The sequence below is a fragment of the Phaseolus vulgaris genome, chromosome 4 (genome assembly GCF_000499845.2).
Source record: "Phaseolus vulgaris cultivar G19833 chromosome 4, P. vulgaris v2.0, whole genome shotgun sequence".
Classification (NCBI taxonomy): Eukaryota; Viridiplantae; Streptophyta; class Magnoliopsida; order Fabales; family Fabaceae; genus Phaseolus; species Phaseolus vulgaris.
In genome coordinates this window covers 12,209,439-12,226,191 of record NC_023756.2, presented here as the reverse complement: position 1 = coordinate 12,226,191, position 16,753 = coordinate 12,209,439, and the positions used below count along the sequence as shown (strand labels likewise).

The 16,753-nt window shown below is 31.2% G+C and overlaps 1 protein-coding gene across 3 annotated transcripts; it reads right to left on the bottom strand.

The window, feature by feature from the left end:
• Window positions 1-290: 290 nt before the first annotated feature.
• Window positions 291-3,316, bottom strand: LOC137836430 (probable arabinosyltransferase ARAD1). Of its 3 annotated transcripts, XM_068645149.1 has the most exons (4): window positions 3,133-3,254; window positions 3,046-3,057; window positions 2,345-2,994; window positions 291-976 (listed from the first exon to the last, which is right to left on the bottom strand). In XM_068645149.1, exons 1-4 carry the CDS (start codon window positions 3,245-3,247, stop codon window positions 422-424), a joined length of 1,332 nt encoding a protein of 443 aa, XP_068501250.1. In that variant the 5' UTR covers window positions 3,248-3,254; the 3' UTR covers window positions 291-421. The 3 variants fall into 3 exon arrangements, with proteins under 3 accessions (XP_068501250.1, XP_068501249.1, XP_068501248.1); XM_068645148.1 differs by lacking the exon at window positions 3,046-3,057 and having other exon boundaries at window positions 2,345-3,001; window positions 3,071-3,316; XM_068645147.1 differs by having other exon boundaries at window positions 2,345-3,316.
• Window positions 3,317-16,753: the final 13,437 nt, after the last annotated feature.

Genomic DNA, 16,753 nt, shown 5'->3' with positions numbered 1-16,753 from the left:
CTAGTCAATGTGCCACGATTTATATGTAATCATCTTAAACTAAAATCGTACCAAAGCACAATTTTACTTTAACATAACAAAAATGGTGACACAACTTTTCAAACTTCCTAATATGTTGAAAAACACCTGCATTTCGATAATAAGAGACAAAAATTATATCATGCCAGCTAAAAAAACCTGATAAATTTTTCTACCAATTAATTTGTACTACAATGTCACCCACCCAACTGTGGAGACTTCCAAAAGGAGAGACAACATCAATTGAATTTTGTCTATACATCATTGGAGGAAAATGGGAAAAAAAACCTGGTAGCGAGACAAACCGAAGAAATACTGAGCAATACAACCAGAAAATGTTGTGATAATTCTGAAGGTAAATATAACTACCACATGTTTCATATCCTGTTCAATAGTAATTTTATCACCAAAAATTCCTTGGTAATGGTATTGATTTTAGTTCTTTGTCTGCACTAGGAGGTGACCTAGAAAACCTTCCATGTCGATTTAACTTTAACCTCATGGCAGGAACCTTGCGTGCCACAGCCTGCCAAATCATTTGAACAGCATCATTTTCCTTAGAAGGGAAGTGAAACTCAAATAAATGTTCGATCTCTTTCAACATGTTCCACATTCGGGTCCACTCTTTTTTGCTAATACCTCGGATAAAGTTTATCAGAAAATTTTCTTTTATGGCATCAGTAGTACGAACAAATATGCAGAACTCAGAGTAGTCAATAACGTCTTCATATGGTAGCTCAATTGCATCACTGATTATGACAGGGACACAGTGACTAGCAATGGCATCAAACAATCGGTTTGATGAAGGAGTGTCACCAGCTATGTTGAGGCAAAACTTGGATGCACGCATGCCTTCTGTTGCTTTCTTAATTCCATCTTTTCCAATACTTCCAAAGGAAAAATGCACATCCTTTTCATTTTTCAAAAGATAGAATAGCTCTTGTCGTGCTAAACCTCCCTGATCATACAGAAAATATATATTCAAAATAGCCAGTATTAATTTAGAAGAAAAATGTATTTATAATGCAATAACAAGTAAACTGTGAACAGAGAATATATTTTTATTTTTTTCTGCTGCATTTTGAATTGGAGAATATAATATTACTACAGAGTCTCACATTAGACTTTTTAATTCATATGTTCTCTTAGAACAGCTAAATTATAAATTGCATTTAAAACAATATTATAAATCACATTCAATACTAGAATTAAAAGTAATAATTATTAATAATACTAGAATTAAAAGTAATAATTATTAATCATTCAAGAAAACCAAACTAATAGCGGTTTGAATTTAATGCTTAACAGAAATAGGTGATTTAGCAAAATGTTCAACTTCTTTTATCAGACATGGTTATAAAACACTACAAGAAAATCATTAAATAAAAAACAATTTTTAGAGATCAAAATAATTAGTTACAATAGTAACTAAAGTAGAGACCATTATAGAAACTAAAAAAAATGTTTTCTAAATTAGTTTCTATTATTGTTAAATAGTTTCTAAATTGGTATCTAATTAGCTACCAAAGTTTTAACTACCAATTTAGAAACCATTTAAGAATAATAGAAACTAATTTAGAAACCAACCATTTATTTAATTCCTAAAATGGTCTCTAATTTAGTCACTATAACAACTAATTATTATTTTTTCTAAAATTGATTTCTATTTTATGATTTTTTTTAGTGAAAGTGATGATCATTCCATTTAAGGAACTCGAGAAGTTGGAATTTAGATTCTCCATTTGTGTCAATATAAAGCATGTTTCACCATTCTCCTTCTTATAATTCTAAGACAGAGTTCACTTTATCAAGAAATTGCATAACATTATGTAACTAACATGATTAAGAAATCACTTTTTTATGAAGACAAATTAATTTGCTCCTCTTGAAATTGGTATTGCCTTTGACCAATATAAATACATTAAATTCACCATTATTCCAATGGAGAGGGGCATTCTTAAGAAAAGTTCAACTATATTGTAGTAAACTTAGTTAAGCACAAATACTGAACCAACCAATGCACAAAACAACACAAGGGTTCAAATTCCACCAACTTCATAATCATGGGACCTAAAAAGGCTCTATTTTAACCAATCTCTTCATTATTTAGATGACTTATCAGATGTAGTAGACCCTCCTTCTAAAAGGATCAAAAAAACATCAAAGACGACTAAAAGAGGCATTCTATTATCCCTTTTAAACATTGTTTAATTATAATTGAAAAGCAAAGTGTTTTCTAACATACATGAATTATTGATGTCAATGCAAAATTATCTTCTCTGAAAAGCAAGAGAAACCAATGCATTAGAGAGGAAGAAGAACATACATCTTTTCTATATATTGCTCCTTGGAAGTAGAGTAATGTTGGACGAGTATCAAAGGTGGAGTTGTCATTTAAATATGAAGGGATTAAATGTTTATAAGGGGCTATCACATCCTTTTCAACATTGGCTATATTTGGAGGATATCTCCCAAAGTCTGATAGAATAAATGTAGCTGGCCACAGCTTCATCCTTGCATCTAACATACTGTTGGGATGGTGTGCCAAAATCAAATGGTCTTTTCCCCCTGATCTTTTCCACTCCTCTTGAGCTGTCAAGTGTTTCACCAACTTTTCCTGCAATATCATGTTCCCATTCTTCATTTCATTTGGTCTACGTTTTGAGTAGCGATTATAGCTCAAAGATGAAAAGAATGGTACATATATAATATCAGCTTCACTAGAGTTTTGGACTCGAATTACAGTCCTTGCCTTAGGGGCTTCAGGAAATTCTGATGCAAGAACATCCAATGTAAGCCAAAACTCAATACTATGTTGCAAATTCAAGCCCCCAGGGTAACCAGGTATGTTATTTCTAACATCTGGCCAAACACTTTTCCCATTTGGTTTCCAATCCAAGAGTCCAAAATGGAACTCTGCTGGTAAATCATACATGTAAACCTTGATAACAAGTTCATCATTTTGGTGGCATTTCCCTCTATGCTTCACTACTTTTTCTTTTCCATTAGGACCTTTTCTCCTACCACCCTCCTTCAAGTCTTCACTATCTACAAGGATTGCTCGGTTCCCAAATGAGGAATCAACATTCTGCTTCTGCATGTCATACTTTGAACCGTCTAATGTAGATAAATGTTTTGAATTGGGTAACAGACTGTACTCAATGAAATGAGGACGATACGTGGATCGCATAACATAGAACCAGGACAAGACAAACAGAACCGATGTCATTGTGAAAAAGAAAAGCAATAACTTTCTAAAAACAACTTTGGAAGAAGAAACCCCTTTTCTCTCACCCATTATTATTATATTACCCAACCACTGTTTCAACACTTCACATGTTTAACACAATCATAACCATTGTTAACTTTGCAATGACTAGAGGGAGATTGTGCAAACTACAAAAGGCAAAAGAAGGGTATGATCATACACATCAATTCAATATGAACCTCAACAAGTGAATAGTTTTAAAGATGACATTCATAGCTCAATTCACCATTCATCGAAATTATCAACCATAAATATGATGAGTGATTACTATATGCATAGATAAACATTGTCCCAAATATGTAGAGATGGCATCGACTAGGAACAATAAAAACAAAGAAAAAAAGAAAAGATATGAGTGTTTTTGGTAGTTGTGGTTATTGATAAGGAAAAAAAAAAGTATGTAGTTTATGTCATTATGTGTAGACTAAGAAAGGAATGGAAGAAGATAGCGCATGAATAGGGTCTAACGGTGGAAACGGGCTTCTAAGCTTTCAACTACACTATTTTTTGTATCTTATTTATTTTATTAGGAATAGTATTTAATTTTAGTTTTTTTCTAAGATTTACCAAACATAAATGGCATAATGTTATTATGAATTGACGCATCTCATATTGAATGTGGTGTGAGTTTGATAATGTTCTTTTAGTATTTGTTGCTACACTACCCCATTTAATATTTTTAATAACATTTTATTACTTACATTTATTAAGAAACGTTACTCTAAGTAAATTTCACACCTTACAGTAACATTTTTTAAGTAAATTTTATTATAGATAAAACTAACTCAGTGCACAATATCAATGTTTTTACTTTTACTTAAAAAAAATTATTTTTAATATTTTTACTCATCACATTTTAATATATAGATTTTACATCATTATATATAAATTTTATTTAAAAATCATATTAATATTATTCTTAATATATTTTAATGTTATATGTGAAAATATTAATATTGATATGTATTTATATAATATACAAATATAATTATATATTAAAATAATATTTATTTTATATTAAATTAATATTTATAATGTTATGTTATTTCCATCTACTATATTACATATTTAAAATATATTAAGATTGTATATTTATATTTATTAAATTATATATATATATATATATATTTTTTTTATGTTTTAATATATATATATATATATATATATATTGTTATCATTATTTATATTTAATTTTTAAATTAACACTGGCCACGAACACATTCAACTAGTGGATTTTATGAACATTTGTTAAGTTTAATAACCTTTTAAAATTACTTTTATTATTATTTCATCTTCCCAACTATTTTAATTTTTCTTCTATAATAAAATATTTAAATTGAGGAAATTCTGTATTTATATTTATAGTAGATTGAAAATTAATTGGCCTTATTCTGGTACCCATTTCCAGAATTTGATCAATGTTATAAATAAAATTGCCTAGACCTCATAATGGTGTACCCAACCTAAGTCCCTTAAGCGCTCCACAGCTTAGACTCTTCTAAACCCCTTCACCTCGCACCACAGATAACTTCTTTCCTTCCTAGAAAGATAATAATTTCTTTGTTTTTTAATTTCCCTCATATTCCTTTTCGGGTGTAATAAATTCATTTAACGAATAAAGACTTTATTTGTGTGTTGGTTCGCACATAGTTGTCAAAATTATATGCATGACCCTTAAAAAATTATATGCATGACCCTTAAAAGGTTTTGTCATCATCGAAAATGGGAGATTGTTGAGGCATTAGATGATCTTCCATTCCATAAGACATCTTTTAAGAGAAAATGTTTATATATTAACAAACACTATAAGGTATGTTAAGTATTCTAAACAAATAATTATTAAGTGTGCCCACTACAAGAAAATCATGAAATAGAAACTAATTTTTAGAGATCAAAATAATTAGTTGTAATAGTAACTAAATTAGAGACCATTTTAGAAACTAAATAAAAAATTGGTTTCTAAATTTGTTTCTATTATTGTTAAATAGTTTCTAAATTGGTATCTAATTAGCAACCAAATTTTTAACTACCAATTATTTAGTTTCTAAATTTGGTCTCTAAAACCTTAGTTGCTAATTAGATACCAATTTAAAAACTATTTAACAATAATAGAAACTAATTTAGAAACCAAAAAAAAAATTAGTTTCTAAAATGGTCTTCAATTTAGTTACTATTGCAACTAATTATTTTGGTCTCTAAAAATTTGTTTCTATTTCATGATTTTCTTGTAGTGACAATAGTTCTTAGAAAGACAATAGACGGTTTATCAACACAAGAACTTGTTAGGAGAACATGTCAGACGATGTGTACAAATGACATGTACAATCAAACGTCACAAGGCTCATAATAAAATGCATTTACGAAAAAGCCTACACCAGACGGTATGTGCAAAGTGTTTGAAAAGGCCTACACACGTTGAATGTCAATACAAGCAAGTGTCACACAAAACAAACATGTCAGACAATCTAACACATAAGGGACTGAAAATGAAAGCACCAGATGATGGTACAAACTTAGCATCAAATGGAAGTGACAAACGATGGTCATAACATACAAGAGCTATATCAAAAGGTCTCATCAAATTAGTAGACAATGTCTACAAAAGGGAACTCAATAGACTGTGTTGTTAAGGAAGAACGTGTAAAAAATGAAAGGCAAATGATGCTATCAAGGCACGTGTTGGACAATACTCTGAGAATAACATATGAAGCATGAGCGTTACATGGACCCGACGATGACCAAATGAATGTATCATACGATGATCATGTGCTAGACGATCAAGTGAACCATCAAGAAGCAGAGGAGAACGTGAACAAGTTTCCTTATTGAGCGTATAATGCATAATGGAGTTATTGCATAATGAGATTCTTGGGAGGAAATTGAAGACATTCAAAGCTAATACAAATAACGAAGAGAAAAGGCATTAAAAACGCAAGCTAAAACTTTCATAATTAACTTCAAATGCAATAGAGCTCAAAGTGGATAACAAGATTCAAATCAAATCCAAAATTACATCCAACATCCAACATTCAAATACATCTCAAAGAACATTGAACAAAACTACAAATGGCAAAGATGGGAAGATATCAACACAAAAAATGTTTCCATATCAAGCATCTATTGCATAGAAGTTGAATATCAATATGATTATTCAACTTAATATCAAGTCACAAATATATGAAGGATCAACGTTCATATCAAAGGAACAAAAGGAAACAATTCAAAATGTTTGACATGCTCAAAAACGCACAGAAAACAACCAAAGCTAAAGTTTCTATATCCAGCCCAATGCAAAGATAGATGATAAACAATGAAATTAAATAAAAAGTATTGATAAAGATTTTGAATATCAAAGTAATGAAGACTCATAGTTCACATCGGGACTGAAAGAAGAAGCAATTCAAATACAATTCAAGTCCAAGATGTAGAAGAATCAATCAAGAGCAAAAATTTCCATATCCAGCGTCTAACAACTCTGTGAACAAAGAGAAGAATCAAAGTCTCAAAGGTCAAAATATGAAGTGTTATATAAAGACCTTGAAGGTGAAGAAGAACACACAAATACAAGCATCCAAGATTACTACAAGCGATCAAGCGTTTTTTTTTTAGTGTGTTTAGTACTTGAGAGATAATTTTCATATTTGTTGTTTAGACCACAAATTGTTTCTAGAGTGAGCCTTGTATTGTAAATCTTTCACTTTTGAATATTACCTTGTGAGTTTTCACGTTTACTCTATGTTTGATAGTGTTTCTCACTTGTTGAGAGGTCTTGGTCTTAGAAGGAGATTAAGATTGTTTTCTTAGAAAAGTGTTTAATACTTATTACTTGGAGAGGTGGATAATACTTGTCACCTGGAGAGGTGGAAAATATTGGTTATCTGGAGAGATGGATAATACTTGTTACCTGGAGAGGTGGAGAATACTTGTTACCTGGAAAGGTGGATAATAATTAGTAAAGGTTTTTAAGCGGGTTGCTTGAGTGGATTGGACGTAGCCCTGGTGTTTAGGGTGAACTAGTATAAATCTTTGTGCATACGTTTCCCTTCTCTTTATCTTTTATCATTTGTGCTTGATCGTGTTTTGATAAAATTTAAATGAGTTTATACTCCATTCAACCCTCCATTTTTTATCCAATTGTACCTACAAATTTTTGGAGCCAATTGCTCCTAAAACATTTTCAGCAACATTATGAGTATCATAATAAAGCACGAGTATCACTAAAGCAATATCTTTTATAGTTTTGAATTATCAAGACCTTCTATTTCTAGAATTTCCATTGTAAATGCATTTTCAAATTGTTTCCAAGTTAATACAAGATTTAAATGTTGATAGATAATCATATTTTACCTTGGATATATTTCCATAATATATTTTTGAAAAACTCTTTAAAGTAGTGAATATGTGTGTCTCTACTTTTCGAAATCTTTCTAGTAATACATTATTCATTCGAAAACTTTCTAAAATAGTCTTAAACTTAATCCTTAAGGCATAATTTTACTTGAAATGGTTTATAATCAATATAGAAAGTGTATTTCATTCACAAATCATTAAGACACTCAATATTTAGAGTTTTCGATATACTTTATTTTACATTTAGAACTGCCAAAACTTTCCAAACTAATTCAATCAATTATCTTATTTGAAAAATTTGTTTTATATGAATTCAAATCATCAAATAAGGTTTGAGAACATTAACGCGGTGTCAAAAAAACATTCTCAAAATGTAAAAGTCAAGTATAGACACTCCTTGATACGTTAGATTGTCTAACGCGTAGAAGACAAAATGGTTGTTTGTCATTTATAAGCTCCAAATATCGTCTAGTATGTCAATAAAAATTGTATTGATATACTTTCCTTGGGCTTTTGAGTCGTCTGTGTTGATATGCCTTTAGGGAATGTCTAACTAAACCATCTGGTGTGATCTTCTACTATTAGATCAATCTGGTATGTTTACTTCAGTGAGATCATCTAGTGAGTCTTGCTCATCTTGCTTATTGAGATCAACTTACAATATTTTCTAGTGTGACCTTCATATCTTTTATAGGATTGTTTGGAGCGCTTATTCACATGTGAATTGTCTAATTGGCCAATGTTTTCTACTTTGATTATTCTTTCATTAAATCAAAGATTGTTTGTCTAACCATTTTAATACTGCAGGACCTTCTAATAGGTTACACCTTTATAGACGGTTTGAGATGTGTTTGACTTGTTATGCACACTAATGAACTTTTTTAGAATAATTAACACATCTTATAGTTTTTGTTATCATCAAAACTTATAGACTCTCATATCACGAGACTGTCTAATGGGTGATAGACTGTCTAGCAACTACTGGACCGTCTAGTGGTTACTGAATCATCTAACTTGTTAACATTATCCATGTAATCTTCAAACAACATTTCTTGTTATATCCAGGAGTGAAAAATATAAAATAGTCGTGAAAGCTAGAATTGATTTAAAGTAAAATATATTCCTTCTCTTAGAGAAAGATAAAGGAGGTAGTTAGGAGTTACATTATTTACATGATATATAATAGATGTAATTGAGAATAGTTGTGTAATTAGTTTGATTATATTCTTAAAGGAGAAGTGATGTAATCCAGTTAGATTGAACCATTATTAAAAAAAAAAAAAAATAAGTGTCTCTTGCCTGAGCTATTGCACATGTACCAGCTCATCTTATCTTTTCACAAGTCTTCTAAAAATATTTTAAAATCTTTTTTCTAAACTAGTGACAATTGTCTTAAATCTTATAAAAAGATTGATTCAATTATACTTTTGGTTCAATCACATATTACTTCTGAAATTTAAGTAAACTTAATATTATTAATTTTCTTTCATCTAAACTCTTCTTGTTGTTATTATATACACATGTACACATACACGAAGAGAATTTAATATTAAAGATCAAGCATGAGTTAGTTGGTTTAATATGCTAACCACTTGAATTTGATAAAAGTTTTATCTTAGAACTAATCTAGTGTTTGAGTTATAACTTTGTTGTTTTAAGTGTAGCAAGTAAGTTTTCATTCATTGACCTTGGTAAGATTTGAATAAAATGGCTTATAGAAGTGTTAATAGTCTATTAAAATGTTTAGATCCTTTTTAGTAAATTAAAAAGTGTTTTAGCAGTTTAGTTATTAATTTTTTTAATTAACTAAAATTACTTAACCAATTCAGAAATGAATTTATGTATATTTTAGCTTACTAAAATTATTTTAATTCAATAAAATGACTAAAAGTTCACTTTTAATTTATTTTAGTTGACTAATAAGTAACGCAACTTCATGCGATTTTACTTCATCTTATTAAAATCAGTTTTAATAACTGTAAAGTTGTTAAATACGAAATACCTCAAAGTCTAATACACATATTCTTATTTTTAGTGGATTTAATCAAAGAATATGAAAGTGACGTTAGTCTCAATGGACTACTTTAGTATCAGGATTTTTTTTAGTCAGAGTTTATCTCATATAGGACTTCAAAACAATTTTGAAGCCTAAGTATGTGTGTGAATGCGCAAATGAACACCTAAAACCAATGGAAGGTCTATAAGCAAAGAACAGAAAAACCTACGTATCACAGAGGCGTAAAATCAAGAAAATAAAGGAAAGAATATAATATTGAAAATAAAACAAGGAAATAAATGCAAGTGGAAAAAAAATAAACGAATCTTATAATGATAGTGCAATTACATAGAGCCCACTAACAGACTGTGACACTAATGCACGTGTTATTATTACAAAGTTTTATTGAGATTGTCTTTTGGAGCATTTTCCCAGACAATTGACTTATAAAGAGAAATACAAAGAAAAAAAATGTAGAGCATGGGAGTTTTGATGTTTCAAATCTATGATGAAGGTTGAAGTTGTGTTGCTTTTGATTTGGGCTTAGTTTAAGTTGTTTAGAATTCTTGTACAAATCATTCATTGTCTCTTGCACAAGCTTGCTCAATCTATTTCAAAAGGGAAAAGTGTTTTTCTAAGCAAAGAGAAAAACAATCGGTTGAAACCTCGAAATAATCGGTTGTTTGTCACTTGGCTTGTTTGAAGATTATAAAAGTGTTTTTGACTTGGTTAAATAACTAACTAATCAATTCAACCCGTTAAAACGACTTTTCAACCGGTTGATTGTCACATTTTCATAACAACTTTTTGAAAACCTGTTAATCTGTTTTGTAATCAAATCTTAATTGTTTTGGCTCATGGTTGTTGCCTTGAATGGCTAGTTTTGAGAGCTATAAAATGGTTTTACTTTCAAAACAAAATACAACAACAAGATGTCAAATACAATGAGATTGAGATTGATTTTGAAAAGTTTTTCAAGAGTTTTTTGCAAGATTGTTGAATAGCTTTGCTCTGGTTCAAGGCCTGATCTTAGGAGCTTTGTGTTTCCTGTAAACTCATGTGTATTATGTTCCTTTCATGATTCTTGTATTTGTTATTTCCTATAAACAACCAGTTAAAACGAAGTTTCAACCGATTGAAATTCTGCAAACAGTTTCTTTTACATTGTTTGATTGACTTCCTTGATTGCTTATTTAAGCCATTAATTCTAAAAAAATATTACTTAAAATTTTGTGATATAATAGGTTGACACAAACTATTCAAGAATTTGTAATAATTTTTCCATAGCATTTTTGGTGGTGAAAATTTTATTGTAGAATCTCAACTTAACAAGTGACAAAGCGCAACAAATTTGAAGTTAAATGGATGTTTATTCAATGAGAAACAAATAAAACAATTTGATGTATAGTAAGGCTTTAGTCACCACTGAGAAAGTTTAAGGTCAATGTTAGCAAGGGTTGTTCTAAACATTTATTGCAATTTTTAGACTACGAATTTGAAACTCAAATTTTAACCAGAACAAGGTAACACAATAAGTAATAATGGTAAAATTTTTAGTGTGAAACACCAAAGGAATTAGGTGCAATAATTTTCAAACAAAGAGCAAACTACACATTAGAATGCTTAGTCAAACGCAATCAACGTCCTGACTTTTGTGATTTGTTTATGTTTTTGTATTTGATATTTGGACATGCCTTTTTAACTAGATATGTTAAAGCTCTCATATTAATTTTTTTGCAAGGTTTGGACATAAAATGAATTCAAAATAAATTTTCACTTTTAGGTCAAAGTACTACAATTATGGAAATGGAAGGAATCTAATGAATTAAGGAATAATACTACAAGACATATAGGAAATTATGAAGGAACAAATAATAAGTTTAAAGACTCAAAATCTGAAAAACAAAGAAGCACCAAAGCTTATACTATTGAAACATGCAAAGGAATTTTCTTAAATAGTTGGAGTGCATCTATGAACAATTATCAAACAATTTGGATTATGGTTGAAATACTTAATGTAAGTGACAAATTAAGCAAAAGTAAGACGTTATTAAGAATAAAGAAAATAAATATAGGATTGATATCCCTTGTGTAAAATACACACTTAGGGGTGATTATTTATAGATGAATAATAACGAAATCAATAACATAATAACATAATAATATAGACTACGGGCTAAGCCCATTACATTCAACACTCCCCCTCAAGTTGGTCCATATAAATCATATGTACCAAATGTGTTACAAATATAATCAATTCTAGGTCCCCATAAAGATCTAGTGAAAATATCAGCTAATTGACAAATTCAATCTTGATGTCTCTAGACACAATATTTTCTCGAATGAAATGACAATCAATCTCAATATGTTTAGTCCTTTCATGGAACACAGGATTTGAGCTAATATGAAGAGCAGCTTGATTTTCACAAATGAATGTCATTTGATTGACTTCTCCAAATTGCAATTCTTTGAGTAATTGTTTAAGCCAAATAAGCTCACAAGTAGTTGAAGCCATAACTATTTATTCCGCTTTAGCACTTGATCTTGCCACAACATTTTGTTTCTTGCTCTTCCAAGAAATTAAATTATTACCAATAGAAACACAATATCTGAAGGTAGATCTTCTATCAAACATAGACCTAGCCTAATCAGCATCTGAATAACATACAACTTTAGTATGATTATTGTGACCATATAACAAGCCTTTTCCAGGAGAACCTTTAATGTATTTCAATATACGAATGATTGCAATCCAATGATCAACACATGTTGAATTAAAGAATTGACTCACCACACTAACAACTCATATACGAATGATTGCAATCCAATGATCTAGACGAGTGACCGTAAGATAGTTCGATTTTCCAACTAATCTTTTGTACTTCTTAGGATCTGAGTTAGGCTTTCCTTGAATAGATGGGATTTTGACATTAGGATCCATAGGTGTCTCAACAGTTTCCTCCAAAATATCCAATGTGTACTTCCTCTGAGAAATAATAATACCATTGTTTGATTATGCTACCTCAATCCCAAAAATATTTGGGTTTGCCAAGATCTTTGGTCTGAAAGTGTTGACAAAGGTGTTGTTTTACCTGTAATATGGCATGGTGATCATTGTCTGTAAGCACAATGTAATCAACATATGCTACAAGATAGATACACCCAACACTCGAGTGACGATAAAAAACTTGAATGATCTACTTCACTACGAGTCATACCAAACTATTGAACAACTTTGCTAAATTTTTCAAACCAAGCCAGGAGACTTCTTAAGACCATATAAGGATTTGCGGAGACGACATACCAATCCAGAAGACTCCCCTTGAATAAAAAAGCCAGGAGGTTACTCCATATAAATTCCTTCCGACAAATCCCCATTAAGAAAGGCATTTTTTCATCCAGTTGATAAAGAGGCCATTGTTGAAGAGCACCATGGCTATAAATAAGCGAACTGAAGTCATCTTTGCTATTGGAAAAAAAAATTATCACCATCGACTAAACCAAAAATTTTGGTATAACCCTAGGCCACAAGACGAGCTTGAGACGATCAATAGTACCATTAAGACCAATTTTTATAACAAAACCCCACCTGCAACCAACAACAGATTTCCCAAAAGGTAAAGGAACGAGGTCCCAAGTTCCATTGTTCTGAAGCACACTCATTTCATCAAGCATGGTCTCACGCCAACCAAGATGAGCTAAGGCATCATCTACAGACTTTGGAATGGACACAAAAAAATAAACGAAATGCAGGTATAGAAAGGTTTAGATAGTTGGTGCTAGCTTAAAGCATTATAACGTGGATAGGGATTACGGGTAGAATTTATACCTTTAAGGATGGAAATGGGAGTATCAGGTTCAACTATTGGAGTCAGAAGGGACGGAGGATCTGGAACTAGAAGAGAGTCATCCTGTGGACGATGGGAAGACTAATGACGATTGTAAACTTGAAGACATGGTGGAGGAAGATAATTACTAGAGATAAAAAGAGGATCAAAGACAACTAGAATATGTACTTGTTCAAATGGAGACACAGGAGAAGATAAAGGCTTAAAATAAATAAATTAAAAAAGACTTAGTGAAGGTGACATCTGCAAAAAATGAAATAATGGTTAAAAGAGAGTGAAAAACATTTATATCCTTTTTAAGATCTAGTAAACCCTAAAAATACACATTTGTGTGACCTAGTGGATAATTTATCTAGACTAGGACAAAAGTTGTGAACATAGCATGTAGACCTAAAAACTTTAGGTGGTAAAGGATGAAGAGGTTCATGAAAAAATAAATAGAATGTATAATTTTATTCTCTAAAACCGAAGATGACATACAATTAATTAGATAACATGCACTAAGAACAACATCACCTAAAAAATGTTGAGGAACATCACAATGAAAGTAACATTGTACAAGTAGTTTTAGCAAGGTATCTATTATTGCGCTCAACCACCCCAATTTGTTAAAGGGTATAAGCACATGAGGTTTGATGAAGAATGTCATGAGATTTCATAAAAGTGGTAAAATAATGAGAAAGATATTCACGAGCATTATCATTGTGTAAGGTTCAAATTGAAACTCCAAATTGATTTTTAATTTTGTTATAAAAAGTTTAAAATATAGAAAACAGCTAATAACGAGATTTCATTAAAAATAACCAAGTACATATTGAATAATCATCAATAAAAGTAACAAAATACTTATATCATAAATTAGACTTCACACGACTTGGTCCCCAAATGTCAGAGTCAACTAATGCAAAAGGGGATGAAGCACGTTGTGAGACACTACTAGGAAAAGAACTGTGACTTTATTTACCTAAATGACACGACTCACAAGAAAAACTAGACACTTTGGACAAACTTGGAACAAGGTGTTGCATCTTAGCAAGACTACGATGACCTAGCTGAACATAAATAAGAGATGGAGTATCCATAACCGTGTCAACATGTGCAGATGTTCATAGGTGGTAAAGACCATGAGACTCATATCTGATGTCAATCATCTGTCCTGAACTTCGATCCTATAAACAAATAGAATCTTTGGTAAAAGAAATAACACAATCAAGGAAACGGGTTAGACAACTAATGGATAATAAGTTAAAGGGATACCTAGGAACATAAAGAACATTATCAATAGATAAAGAAGGAAGAAGATGAATAGTACCAACACCGTGGGATGAAACCCTAGAGCCATTGGTCATGGTAAAGGATGGTAAATAACTGGACATAGACAAAGAAGAGAAAAAAAAAATAATTTATTACCAGTAATATGATATGTGGCACCTGAGTTGAGAAACCAAGGACCAAGAGAATTTCAATGCGTAAGGCCAGGAAAAGGTGTAGTTGAATGTGCAACAAAAGCAGTGGAACCAGAGTTATGACGATCCTTATACCATTTAAAAAATTCATTAAAAATTGCAGGTTGGCCTGAGATATCATATGAAGTAAGGTTCATAGTAGAAGGTTGCACTGGAACAGTTTGGGCAACCGCAACAAATTTAGGAGAAAAACCATGTAAGGCATAACACCGATCAGTTTTGTGGCCAAGTTCACCACAATGGTCACACTTGTGACGCCCTTTGCCAGGCTTGTAAGAGCGAGTGCAATCATAACGCTGAGAGATTAAAGCAGAAGAGAACTGGAAAAGGTATATCAATGATGTGTTTATCTGGCACACGCAGAAGGGTAGAACACGTGGAAGTAAAATTGGGAACAACAGGAGATCCCAAAATTTGATCACGGATATGAGAATAACATCAAGAAGGCCATGTAAGCCAAATAATAAGAAGAACTTGAATCGTTTCTCTTGTTCTTGAGAAGGAGTAGAGGTAGGAGGCAAGAGGCAATAATTCATTAAAATCATGAAGAAGAGCATGTAGTTTACCCAAATATTTTTTCATTGTAATCAAGACGTTTGGAAGCAACAATGGTAAGCAGATTTTGACACACACCATAAAGACATTAAGTATCATTGGTGTATAATAATTTTGCATGTTCCCAAATTATGAACACGTCTCAAAAACACGAAAAAAATATTTTAAAGATGAGTGAATAGTAGATTTAATAACAATGCATAATTGAACATCAATTTTCAACCAACGGGAAGCCCCATTTGCAACAACATTGCGAACACATTGGGTAACATGATCAACATAATCTTAACTCTTCAACCATAATTTAATATTTGAGGCTCAATTTTCATTAGTTCCATCCAATTTGTCAATAGAAAGATCAACATTCACATAATTAGTATCGATTGATGGATTGGGAATAGTGGCAACTGAAGAAGCCATAGATCCAATTGTCGGCGGCATAGTGGTAGGAGATGAATCCATAGATCTAGTTGTCATCCAATTGGTGACAACAGCGACAGCAGTAGCGGATCTGACGATATTCTGACAAGATTCCAATGATGAGGACTCTAGTGAGATTCCGACGATGATAACTTCGACGAGATTCTGACGATGGTGGCTCCGACGACAGAGGGTGGCGGTAGGGCGACGCCTAGTGAACAGTGTGTTCACCCAAAAAACAATTGAATCTTAACCCTAGGCTCTAGATACCATATTAAGAATAAAGAAAATAAATATATGATTGATATTCCTTATGTAAAATACACAGGTGTTTATTTATATATGAAAATAAAAAAAAAATCAATAACATAATAATATAAACTATGGGCTAAGCCCGTTACATTCAACATACGTAATAAGTAACATGCAAAGCTTGGAAACAATGAAGAAAACTCAAACAAACATAAGAAAGGAATTAAACATGGAAAACAACAAGAATTAAGCAAGAACAAATGAAAACAACGAAATCCTAAACTACTTTTTTGCAGGTTTTCATGCGGATTGATGAATGAACAGATTGAAGCATGTTTTCCCGATTAAAATGGAAACTAAACCGATTAAATGGAAGAATACTAATTATAAACGGTGATTTATGGAAGAAAGCAACAAAAGAACCGATTAAAATTGAAAAACAACAAGAACACTTACAAATAGTGAGGTTATGTCATAGAAGGGAAGAACAAGTGTTTGATGGAGTTGTTTTGTGATTTAAGACACTTTTTACCAATTAAATTGTTTGTATGTGATTTTAAATGGTGGAAAAGACAAATTA

What these genes read in the sequence shown, in the direction of transcription:
- LOC137836430 (XM_068645147.1), bottom strand. Translation starts at nt 3,316, where the DNA reads ATGGGTGAGAGAAAAGGGGTTTCTTCTTCCAAAGTTGTTTTTAGAAAG. An exon ending in GAGCAATATATAGAAAAGAT is followed by an intron (nt 977 to 2,344) that starts GTATGTTCTTCT and finishes CTGTATGATCAG; the next exon opens with GGAGGTTTAGCACGACAAGA.